General features: G+C 46.2%; 1 protein-coding gene across 1 annotated transcript in view; it reads right to left on the bottom strand.

The window, feature by feature from the left end:
* LOC134396123 (uncharacterized) overlaps positions 1 to 13,324 on the bottom strand; it is a 176,166-nt gene that overhangs the window by 86,653 nt on the left and 76,189 nt on the right. Inside the window, 2 exon segments of the mRNA XM_063122484.1 lie at positions 1,487 to 2,922; positions 6,883 to 8,177. Coding sequence (XP_062978554.1) covers positions 1,487 to 2,922; positions 6,883 to 8,177 — 2,731 coding nt within the window.

Genomic DNA, 13,324 nt, shown 5'->3' with positions numbered 1-13,324 from the left:
ACCCCCCACCACGGGATCTTATTCCTGTTTCCAAAATCTCATTGCTTCTTCTGGAGGTGCTTTCCCACTCCCCTTAGATAATACAAATTCTAGGAACTGTTTCCATATTCCCTCAAAATCATTCGTTTTTATCATTCCTCGTCTAACTTTTATATTACATCTTAGTTTATCATTAATAGCAACATCCCATATTTATACCAATCTTCTACGTGATATTCCCCTTGAACCTTCCAGTTCCTAGATATCATTAATCTTGCTGCTGTTCACAAATTCGTTATCAATTCTTTTGTCTCTTTACTACAATTTAATTCTCCATATAATGATAACAATGCCACTATAGGTGTCTCTTCAATCAATCTCCATTCCTAAAATTTATTTTATCTCATTAAACACCATTTTCCATAATTTTTGTACAAATTCACGTTCCCACCACATATGTAAATACGTTCCTTTTTTTTTTTACAACCTCTCCAGCAATTTGCTGAATTCAACTTATTTATTTCATTTAATCTCACCGGGGTTAGATACCACCTCCATACAATCTTATAATAATTTTCTTTTATCCTCACAGACATATTTCTCAACACTCTTTGTTTGCATATTCCTTCCCAGCTCTGTTGCCCTATTTGTTCCTTCAAGTCAGTTTCCCAAACTATCTTGCCAGTACTTTCTGTCTCCCCTTTTTCAACTAATATTCTATATATTTCACTCGTTAACCCTTTTATTAATTTATTTTCCCTTTTCTCATTTTCTTTTTTTAAGATCAGCTCCACAAATTTCACAGTCGCTCTACACTCTCCATTATCCTTTAACCATTTCTTCGTCCGTTGTTCTAATTGGAAATAATTTAACCATGTTAAATTTCTCTCTTTTAGACTGATGAAGCCCCGGAGGACTCACACGAGGAGAACTCAGCATATACGGATGGCAACGAAAGGCAACAAAACCCATCTTTTTCATGTTGAGATTCCTGGGGAGCAGAGGCTGGTGGCTCTGGTTCCGGTGGGCCTCTGAATCCATCCAGGCTTCAGTCCAATATAAAATGAACTAGCTTAAAATTGCAATATAAAAGCTGAAAACTACAACCAAAAAGAAAAAGAAAGAAAAAGCCTAGCAGCAATACAGGGATTTAAAATACAATAAGAGATTTAAGACAACAGAAGTTACATGCATTATCATAGGAATAGTCACAATATGAATCTTTATGTATTTATTTGCCATATCCAATGTTGGAAGTTCTTCCAATACGCTAAGAAATGCATTTAAAGGATTTCTCCCTATAGTGGATTCTTTGATGCTGTTTAAAGTTTCTACGGTGAATAAAGCTCTTCTTGCACTCTAAACATTTATAAGGCTTCTCACCAGTTTGAATACTTCGATGTCTTCTAAAGGTTGTATGGTCATTGAAGCTCTTTCTGCATTCTAAACATTTATGGGCTTCTCCCCTGTGTGGATCTTGTGATGGGTGTCAAGGTTTGTGCTGTACCTGAAACTCTTCCCACATTCTAAGCATTTATAAGGGTTCTCTCCTGTGTGGATCCTGTGATGTCTTTTAAGGTTATTTCTATAACTGAAACTCTTCCCACACTCTAAGCATTTATAAGGCTTCTCGCCTGTGTGGATCCTGTGATGGGTGTTAAGGTCTGAACTCTGACTGAAACTCTTCCCACACTCTGAGCATTTATAAGGCTTCTCCCCTGTGTGGATCCTGTGATGAGTGTTAAGGTCTGAACTCTGACTGAAACTCTTCCCACACTCTAAGCATTTATGGGGCTTCTCCCCTGTGTGGATGCTGTGATGAGTGTTAAGGTCTGAACTCTGACTGAAACTCTTCCCACACTCTAAGCATTTATAGGGCTTCTCTCCTGTGTGGATCCTGTGATGGGCATCAAGACTTGAGCTCCAACGAAAACTCTTCCCACACTCTGAGCATTTATACGGCTTCTCCCCTGTGTGGATCCTGTGATGATTGTTAAGGTCTGAACTCTGACTGAAACTCTTCCCACAGTCTGAGCATTTATAAGGCTTCTCCCCGGTGTGGATTCTGTGATGCCTTTTAAGGCTATTTCTAGAATTGAAACTCTTCCCACATTCTAAGCATTTATAGGGCTTCTCCCCTGTGTGGATCCTGTGATGAGTGTTAAGGTCTGAACTCTGACTGAAACTCTTCCCACACTCTAAGCATTTATAGGGCTTCTCCCCTGTGTGGATCATGTGATGAGTGTTAAGGTATGAACTCTGACTGAAACACTTCCCACACTCTAAGCATTTATAGGGCTTCTCTCCTGTGTGGATCCTGTGATGGGCATCAAGACTTGAGCTCCGACGAAAACTCTTCCCACACTCTGAGCATTTATAAGGCTTCTCCCCTGTGTGGATCCTGTGATGATTGTTAAGGTCTGAACTCTGACTGAAACTCTTCCCACAGTCTGAGCATTTATAAGGCTTCTCCCCGGTGTGGATTCTATGATGTCTTTTAAGGCTATTTCTATAATTGAAACTCTTCCCACACTCTAAGCATTTATAAGGCTTCTCGCCTGTGTAGATCCTGTGATGGATGTTAAGGTCTGAACTCTGACTGAAACTCTTCCCACACTCTGAGCATTTATAGGCCTTCTCGCCTGTGTGGATCCTGTGATGGGTCTCAAAGCCTGAACTCTGACAGAAACTCTTCCCACACTCTGAGCATTTATAAGGCTTCTCCCCTGTGTGGATCTTTTGATGGCTGTCAAGGTTTAAGCTGTAACTGAAACTCTTCCCACACTCTAAGCATTTATAGGGCTTCTCACCAGTGTGGATCCTGTGATGTCTTTTAAGGCTATTTCCAAAATTGAAACTCTTCCCACACTCTAAACATTGATAAGGCTTCTCTCCTGTGTGGATCCTGTGATGGGCATCAAGACTTGAGCTCCGACTAAAACTCTTCCCGTACTCTAAGCGTTCATAGGGCTTCATGCCTTTGTGAATTCTTTCATGCAGCCTCCCATCAGCTGAAAGAAGAAACCAAAGAGATGGTTATTTCAATTATCAGATGAGCCGGTGATAATCAAGAGAACTGAAAACTAGTGTGGCCCACAAATTCATTTTTTTTTAATGTTTACAGGTGGCCTTTTAGGACATAGTGGCCTGGTCTGCACATCATGCAGCAACTCTGGGTAACCCTGAGCATTCTGGTGTGTTCTAGCCTCATTGCGGAAGGAGCAAGAACAAAGCCCTGGCAATGAGTGTGGCTAGTGGGAGGAGGGGAGAGATCCAAGCTGGGAACAGGGAGGCCGTTGGGAGAAGGCAGAAAGAGAGAGAGAGAGAGAGATACACGTTCCTTCTGACCCTTCGCTTGAATAAACTCATCGTGAAGGCCAGACAGCAGTGCAACATTCATTTTATAATGGAGGTCTGGTTAAAGAAAAGTAATTCACAACCTAGCTGAGCAAGGCGGTCTACAAGGATACGGGGCGGAGAATGTGGAGAGGGAGACATTTTTCTCCCTCTCCCACAGTAATAGAACCCAAATGGGGTCCTGTCAAGGAGCTGATGGGTGGGATGGGTGTGAAATTCAGGACAGATCAAAGGAAGGACTTTGGCTCACAGCACAGAGTCAAACTCTGGAATTCAACAGCACAAGATGTGGTGTTGGCCACCGACTGGATGGCCTGAAGAGGCTGTTGGAGCATTTCCTGGAGGGGAAGGCTATCGAGGGCTACCAGTTTTGAAGGCTAAGTCCAATCTCCAGGATCAGAGGCAGGAAGCCTTTTGCTGGGGAACATGGGCGGGAGAGTGTGGTTGCACCATGTCCTGGTTGTGGGTCCCTGATAGACAGCTCTTTGGCCACTGTGTGAACAGAGTGCTGGAGTAGATGGACCCTGGGTCCGATCCAGAATCAGGCCCCTTCTTACGTTCTTCTGATCTAATGGTTAACCGTTTCTACTGCTGCTGAGAAAACCAAGAGATCTTTCTGGCGTAGGTTTTCTGACCAAGACTCATTTCATCACAAACCCAGGAAGGAATCTAGGATCTAAACTGACCGTTTCCTCCAAGACCCTTCCTGGCATTGAGGCCCCTTCCAAAGCCAACCCCTACCCCCAGCATCTTGGCTTCGAAGCCAGCACCCGGCCGGAAGCCGCTCCTGGCTTCGAAGCCAGGACACTGGGGTTGGGGGGGTGGGCAGGCGGCTTTGGAATGGCGAGCCCTGAAGCCGCCCTCTCAGAGCCACTGTGGGGGAGTGGCTTCTGGGCGTGCCGTTCAGCACCCCCTTTACTTTGGCGCTCTAGGCCACCGCCTGAGCTGCCTCTAAAGCAGCGCTGGCCCTGCTTGCTCCTGCCTGGGGTCCTGTGGAATTGTGGTAGGTGAATTGCATGCTGGGGGTTGCAGTAGAGGCAGGGAGGGGAGCTGGGAGGGAGAGGAAGAGGACAGTGGAGTCGGGAAGATTGGAGCCAGTGTTGGTTGGAGTCTCAGTTTTAGTGCAGGCTGAGAATAAAGTAGCATTTCAGAAGCTGTCTCTGGCATCTCAAGATGCTTGCAATGCAACAGTTCCTCGCATCCCCCCTTCCCCAAGGGCCCTTCCTCATCCCAGGTTTCGGTCGCTCCCTCTGCTGAGTTTCCCAGACGTCGACTCCATCTTCCCTTTCAGCTCAAGCAGCTGCAGGGAGAGGAAGCAACTCACAGAAGAGCCTCTGATCACAACACCCCTGCAGAGGAGGTGGGCACGGTCCCTGGGGCAGAGTTCTCAGCCGGGGAAGAAAGACCAGACACCCCACCTCCTCCCCCAAAATAAAGACCCAGCTTGTTCTGCCAGGAAGCTGAATGTCAGAGGACAGATGTGGCCTTACGGGCTCTTCTCCCTTTGCACACGATTAACCAAATATTTCAGTATTTCTTATAATAATAATAATAATAATAATAATAATAATAATAATAATAATAATTGGGCTACTACTGGAACGACAGTGTTGAGCTACGAAATGGAGATGGCCCTGGGAATTAAAGGTAAGAAATCTACAAAAGAAGATGCTGAAATGTTCAGCATCTGGAGGAAAGGAAGGCACTTTGGGACTGGACCACTGAAAAGTTGCAAGGAAGAAATCCGTGTTTTGTTTGGACTTCGAAGGACTCATTGGTGCGTTCATTTGTATTGGATATCTGTGACACGTTTGCATAATGTAATGCTTATTAAAAGCATATTTGTTCAAGTTCTCTCTTTGCAGGTTTTAGACTGATGAAGCCCCAGAGGACTCACACGAGGAAAACTCAGCATATACTGATGGCAACGAAAGGCAACAAAACCCATCTTTTTCATGTTGAGATTCCAGGGGAGCAGAGGCTGGTGGCTCTGGTTCCGGTGGGCCTCTGAATCCATTCCAGGCTTCAGTCCGATATAAAATGAACTAGCTTAAAATTGCAATATAAAAGCTGAAAACTACAACCAAAAAGAAAAAGAGTGAAAAAAGCCTAGCAGCAATAGAGGGATTTAAAATACAATAAGAGATTTAAGACAACAGAAGTTATATGCATTATCATAGGAATAGTCACAATATGAATCTTTATGTATTTATTTGCCATATTGATCTAAAACAAATTCCAGAGTGGTGCACATAGGAATAAAACAGTAAAAAGAAAGAAGATACAAAACAGAAAATTGAATTTTGTTGAATTTAAAACAAACAAACAATATCAACAGTGGCTGGTCAGTTGAGGAAGGCTTCCTGGAAAAGAGTCCTTTTCAGAGGAGGCAGAAGCAGCCTAGTGTTGCCACCTGCCTAACCACAAGGGGCAGGGAGTTCCAAAGGGAAGGGGCCACCACACTGAAGGCTCTTCTCCCGCTGGACTCCAATCGGGACAAAGGTCCACGTGGAGCCACCAGGAGACGACCCTCCAATGACCTCAGTCCCTGGGGCAGGGTGAGAGGAGAGAAGGCGCTTTCTCATGGATCCTGATCCCAAACTGTTTAGGGCTTTGTACGCTACCCTCTTAAACCAGGCCCTGTACCCGATACGGAGCCAATACAGTCCCTTCAGCAAAGGAGTCACATGCCGAAAAGGAGCAGCCCCAGACAGCTGCTGCGTTCTGCACTGGCTCCAGCGTCCGGAGCAGCCTTAAGGGCAGCCCCAGATGGAGCGCATTGCAGTCATCCAGCCTTGAGGTTCGTAGCGCCTGCACCTCTGTGGCCATGCCATCCCTGTCCCAGGCAGGGTGCTTTAGTCAGCTCTTTATCGTTCAATGTGGGCGGTGTGGACGAAACCGAGTCCACTTCTGCTCAAACCTGGAAACCAATTGATCATTTTCCTAATCAGGCAGGAGCATCAGAGAAGGCTTCTGGCTCAGCCCATTCACATATTTCTTGCGGTAATCAGCAGGGTGGGTTTGCTACCCTTCCAGGCATATTTCGTACAACGTTCTGAGGAACTTGCAAGATGGGGCCAAGAGACGAGGCCTTTGGGGCTACTGATTCCACCGCTTGTAACAAAACAGAGCAGCTTCGCTTGCACAGACTGCACGCGCCTGTCCAGGAGAAAAGACACCTCTGCGGTGCAGCTCCACCAGTCTCCTCCTGATCGCCCTCCAAGGTCTTTCCTCCTGGGCTTGCTTCTTTTAAAAGAAATGGCTGTCCTCCATTTGAAGATCTTCCTTCTTTCTGGAAACTGCTGGGATTGAAAAAAAATCCTTCCTGTGTCTGTTCCTTGATGTGATTTCAGGTACTTATAATGTTGCAAGTTCTTCCAGTACGCTAAAAAATTCATTTAAAGGATTTCTCCCTATAGTGGATTCTTTGATGCTGTTTAAAGTTTCTACGCTGAATGAAGCTCTTCTTGCACTCTAAGCATTTATAAGGCTTCTCACCAGTGTGATTACTTCGATGTCTTCTAAAGGTTGTATGGTCATTGAAGCTCTTTCAGCATTCTAAACATTTATGGGCTTCTCGCCTGTGTGGATCCTGTGATGGGTGTTAAGGTTTGAGCTGTACCTGAAACTCTTCCCACACTCTAAGCATTTGTAAGGCTTCTCCCCTGCATGGATCATGTGATGTCTTTTAAGGCTGTTTCTATAACTGAAACTCTTCCCACACTCTAAGCATTTATAAGGCTTCTTGCCAGCATGGATCATGTGATGTCTTTTAAGGCTATTTCTATAACTGAAACTCTTCCCACACTCTAAGCATTTATAGGGCTTCTCCCCTGTGTGGATCCTGTGATGGGCATCAAGACTTGAGCTCCGACTAAAACTCTTCCCACACTCTGAGCATTTATAGGGCTTCTCTCCTGTGTGGATCCTGTGATGGGCATCAAGACTTGAGCTCCGACTAAAACTCTTCCCACACTCTGAGCAATTATAAGTCTTCTCCCCTGTGTGGATCCTGTGATGGGTGTTAAGGTCTGAACTCTGACTGAAACTCTTCCCACACTCTGAGCATTTATAAGGCTTCTCCCCTGTGTGGATCCTGTGATGAGTGTTAAGGTCTGAACTCTGACTGAAACTCTTCCCACACTCTAAGCATTTATAGGACTTCTCTCCTGTGTGGATCGTGTGATGCCTTTTAAGGCTATTTCTAGAATTGAAACTCTTCCCACACTCTAAGCATTTATAGGGCTTCTCCCCTGTGTGGATCCTGTGATGAGTGTTAAGGTATGAACTCTGACTGAAACTCTTCCCACACTCTGAGCATTTATAAGGCTTCTCCCCTGTGTGGATCCTGTGATGGGTGTTAAGGTCTGAACTCTGACTGAAACTCTTCCCACACTCTGAACATTTATAAGGCTTCTCCCCTGTGTGGATCCTGTGATGAGTGTTAAGGTCTGAACTCTGACTGAAACTCTTCCCACACTCTAAGCATTTATAGGACTTCTCTCCTGTGTGGATCGTGTGATGCCTTTTAAGGCTATTTCTAGAACTGAAACTCTTCCCACATTCTAAGCATTTATGGGGCTTCTCCCCTGTGTGGGTCATGTGATGAGTGTTAAGGTCTGAACTCTGACTGAAACTCTTCCCACACTCTGAGCATTTATAAGGCTTCTCCCCTGTGTGGATCCTGTGATGATTGTTAAGGCTATTTCTAAAATTGAAACTCTTCCCACACTCTAAACATTGATAAGGCTTCTCTCCTGTGTGGATCCTGTGATGGGCATCAAGTCTTGAGCTCCGACTAAAACTCTTCCCGCACTCGAAGCATTCATAGGGCTTCATGCCTTTGTGAATTCTTTCATGCAGCCTCCCATCAGCTGAAAGAAGAAACCCAAGAGATGGTTATTTCAATTATCAGAGGAGCCGATGATAATCAAGAGAACTGAAAACTAGTGTGGCCCACAAATTCATTTTTTTTAATGTTTACAGGTGGCCTTTTAGGACATAGTGGCCTGGTCTGCACATCATGCAGCAACTCTGGGTAACCCTGAGCATTCTGGTGTGTTGTAGCCTCATTGCGGAAGGAGCAAGAACAAAGCCCTGGTGATGAGTGTGGCTAGTGGGAGGAGAGGAGAGATCCAAGCTGGGAACAGGGAGGCCTTTGGGAGAAGGCAGAAAGAGAGAGAGAGTTGGGATGGGTGTGAAATTCGGGACAGATCAAAGGAAGGACTTCGGCTCACAGCACAGAGTCAAACTCTGGAATTCACCAGCACAAGATGTGGTGTTGGCCACCGACTGGGATGGCCTGAAGAAGCTGTTGGAGCATTTCCTGGAGGGGAAGGCTTTCGAGGGCTACCAGTTTTGAAGGCTAAGTCCAATCACCAGGATCAGAGGCAGGAAGCCTTTTGCTGGGGAACATGGGCGGGAGAGTGTGGTTGCACCATGTCCTGGTTGTGGACTAGATGGACCCTGGGTCCGATCCAGAATCAGGCCCCTTCTTACGTTCTTACGTTCTTCTAACCATTTCTACCGCTGCTGAGAAAACCAAGAGGTCTTTCTGGCGTAGGTTTTCTGATCAAGACTCATTTCATCACAAACCCAGGAAGGAATCTGGGATCTAAACTGACCGTTTCCTCCAAGACCCTTCCTGCCATTGAGGCCCCTGCCTTCTCCATGGCTCGGCCCAAAAGGAGTCCAGCGACTGGGAGGTTACTGAACCATCTCCCAAAGGGTCCCTCGGGCCCAGGCTCATATCTGCTGATGCCTCTGCTTCTTCGGCCACCCCAAGGAATGGACCTTCCCCCTTTCTTTCCTGCCAGGAGAGGAGATCCCAGCTGGGAACAGGGAGGTCTTTGGGAGAAGGCAGAAAGGGAGACATTCATTCTGTCCCTTTGCTCTGTCCCAAACATCCAGAGCATCTGAAGCCCCTCCTGTCTACAGCAGCCCAAAACAGGGTCAGAAGAAGGAGGCCATCCTCACAATGCAGGTGAACCCCACTGTTAATCTGGTGCTAAAAGGGTTAAATTATGCTGCAAGAAGAAGGCTACATCAAGTGAAATATCAATGATCTGATCTGGAATGGGGTAGCTTGAGTGAGGGTTTTGGGAAGATTTACAAGTCCCCCTGAAAGACCCCAGACTCATATCTGAAATACCCCCAGAGGTATATTCCAGACCCTTGAGCCATGGATCTGAAAACCTTGAAGTTAATTCCATGCTAATTAATGTTATACCATTAATTAAGACTCTAGCTAAGACTTGCAGGACTGTCTTTGAAGAAAGGGGGGGAAACCCACAGTGGACTTTTACAAACGGCTTCGTAGAGCACGTTCAAGGCCACAGTGAGCTGAATGAGAGAGCTGAGCATGCTCAGATGTCCACTAGGAGGGGGGAAAACCTGTTTTGAGATCTTGTACACCTGCTGATAAGAGAATGTCCTCACTCGAAGTTGGGCGTGGAAAGTCATAATACTAAGCAAACGTGACACTTGGGAGGAGGTGTTTGGGCGGATATGACCAAATATGTCTGAAGAAGAACACGAGCTCAAAGAAGATGTCCTATACGCCAATCAAGATAGGACGCCCCAATGGCAGCCATGTTTCCTAGGTCCCCATGAGTATAACACGTGAGACGTTGGGGAGGGGGAGACACCTAACTTCCGATTGGTGAATGGGTGGTCTCAGCACGTGTTCGTGCCAATGGTGATTGGGAGATGGTGGTCTCCTCACTCGTGGACCCCCACCTTAGGGCCAGAACAAGTGTATAAAAGCACAGGTAGCAGAGCTGGAAGGCAGAATTTTTAAAATTATTTTATTTTTGGGAATTTGGTTATTTGCTTTTCAACTTCACCTCGGACATTTGGAGTGATGCCGTTGAGTAATTATGAATTTCTTTATGCCGATAGACTTTGGGACTTAGAATATTTCCCTAAAAGTTTAGATTCTTCTTCGTGGTCTCTGTGCATCACACATATGGGCTCGGCGCCTGCGCGAAGCCCCGCTTCGGGAATTTTCTATAGCTAAAAGGCATTTTGGGCGGGAAACCCTCCCCCTTCCACTGCGCATGTGCAGGAGGGTTCCCGCCCAGAATCCCCAGTTCTTCTTCGACCGTCTTGCAGACAGCCTCGTCGAGAACAACGCTCCTCAAATAACAACTATAGCTAAGACTTACCTTAATTTTTCTACTTACTTTTCCTCATAGATTCTCTTCCTCTTCTGTATTCTACCTTTTTATCCTAAAATTTTTTTTAAAAAATCTTTATTCCTCAACTATCTTATTCTCGCTTTCTCCTTCCTCAATCAAATTCTGGACCGCATGGTCCCCAAGGCCCATTTAAAAAGTTTACCCATTGTGGTACGAAACTACCTCCAGCGGATGGCCACAACCATTGTGTTATCTGCCTGGGGGAAGGCCACAAAGTGGATCCTGTACCCATTGCCAAGCCTTTTCAAAGCTTACAAGGCGGCATAGAGCAGATAAATTGCGGGCAGAGCTGTGGGAAAGGGCGCTTGCATCGGTTGATAAACCGGCAATGGCTTCGGACCAACAGCCAATAGCGCATCCAGCTCCTGTCGAGCCACCGAGGATTCAGGCTGACAGACCCCGCCAGGAAACCCCTGCAACGCCAGGGCGATCCCTGACTGCCTCATTAGCAAAAAAGCTAACGAAAAAGGCACATACATCGATGTCCACGGACGTGGTGAAACAAAAAAGAACTAAGTTGGCCAAAACTCACAACCGTCACAAAACCCGACCATCGACGGCCGCAACATCAAAGCAAACATTGACCGCTTCGATAATCGAGACAGGCTCGACTCCCGTCCCTGCCTTGATATCAACGATCGCTCCAATGCCGCCTCCATCACTATCGGAGGGCGAAATCAGAGAGAGCGAATCCCACCAAAGTAGAGAACCAACACGCTCTACAAGGGGATCAATTAGGGGCTCTCCTCAAGGAAGCCCACCTGACCATATTCAGCAGTACGATGATCGAAGACCGATCACACCGCTCGATCGTCGAACACAATATCGACGCTCACCGGACTCCGTTCGCTCGATCGATGATCAATATCGAGACAACCAACGCTATGTTGATACAAGGCGATACCGATCTAGATCTCCTGTAAGAGAATACGACGATCGATCAATATACTCTCTCCCACCAAGACCAAGCTCTTATTATAGAGATTGGTATGATGACCGCGACCGATATCAACGAAGAAGCAGGTCATCACCTCCTCGATATCGACAACCACCTTCTGCAACAATATCGGCACCGGAGCAGGTTACTGAGATGGCACCAGTACCAATACCGATTACGACAGTCGTACCAACGAGCCAAGATCCACAAACGACACTCTCCATTGCAGAGCAAGTTACGGATATGCAAACTGTACGAATACCGTCATCCCCTGAGGAACCAAACGACTATGGTTCAGACTCAGCTTCTGTTGTCTCACCAAATCCGTCGATCCCATCGCCGGATTCGATGGTGGAGGCACAAGGATTAGTTTCGCCGTCTGAAGGACTGGCTCATTTTTCAGACCTGATTCAGAGAATGGCACAAGCACTGGGCATAGAGACCAGGCAGACCTTAGAAAGGCTAGTCGATCCGGTTTTTGAAGCAGTTTACCTTTCTACCTACTCTAACCCGAGCAGTAAAAGAATCATGGAAAGACCCAGTGACGTTGCAGCCGTCGTCAAAACGGCTGGATAACATGTATAGGGTACTCAATAAGGATGCGGAATTCCTTTTTACACATCCTCAGCCGAATTCCATTATTGTAGAGTCGGCGCAAGGTCGATCTCAAAGGTTGCATTCAGTGCCAGTAGACAGGGAAGGTCGACGCCTCGATTTAATGGGCAGAAAATTTTATTCTACTGCAGCGCTAAGCCTTAAAATAGCAAATTACCAGGCTACGATGTCCCGGTATCAGTTATTTTTGTGGGAGAAAGTGATGTCCTTATGTAACAACTTAGGGGATGACCAAAGAGAACTAGCAAGAGTTTTCCATGATGAAGCCACCAGAATGGCAAGACAACAAATAGCCACAGCTAAGCATCAAGCCGATTGTGGCACAAGGACGATGATTGGAGCAGTCACACTAAGAAGACATGCGTGGCTCAGATCTACCGGTCTATCACAAGAGGCTAGGTCACGAATCGAAAGCCTACCTTTCGATGGTACTGGCCTCTTTAACTCCACAACCGACGAAACCATGGACAATGTTCAAAAGGCTAGAGTAACAGCACGTAAAATGGGACTAGGCCCATCTCAACACCAGCAGCAACAGTTAAGACCAAGGAGATGGTTTAAGCAACCTGGATACTCTTCCGCAAGATACCAGCCGGAAAGACAACCCTATAGACAACAATTCCAACCTCGACAGGGGAAGAAGCAATTTCCATCCGCGAAACCCAATTTTCAGCATCGTAAGCCCGAGTACCCCCAAACCCGGCGTTTTTGACTGTAATTTCCGCACTACAACCACACTCCTCGGCGACCGTCTCTCGACCTCAAGGGCAACATGGAATCGGATAACTTCAGACAAATGGGTGCTATCCACCATAGATCATGGCTACAACAAGATAGAAGTCGATTCCCTCCCACCCTTGGGAGTCCTGAGATCAACTACACCATCGTCACCGCTCCTGCAAAAGGGTCCGCTCACTCATAAAAAAGGGAGCAATAATATCAGTACCAAAACATCTAGTAATGGAAGGATTTTATTCCAGATACCTCATTCTCCTGGAAGCCGATGGAGGCATCAGACCCACTTTGGATCTATGCAACGTAAATACCTTTATAACACCAAAGAAGTTTCGTATGGTCTCGCTCCCAACGATCCTACCACTTCTCACAAGGAAATCATGGTTTGCCCCCATCGACCTCAAGGACGCATACTTAAAACAAGCCCTCCAGCAACACATAACCTATGTTCGGAACTCGATGATAGAGCTAGACCTATTAATAAATATCGAAAAGTCTATCC

The sequence above is a fragment of the Elgaria multicarinata genome, chromosome 3, assembly GCF_023053635.1.
Source record: "Elgaria multicarinata webbii isolate HBS135686 ecotype San Diego chromosome 3, rElgMul1.1.pri, whole genome shotgun sequence".
NCBI lineage: Eukaryota > Metazoa > Chordata > Lepidosauria > Squamata > Anguidae > Elgaria > Elgaria multicarinata.
This window is presented reverse-complemented; position numbering and strand designations above follow the sequence as displayed.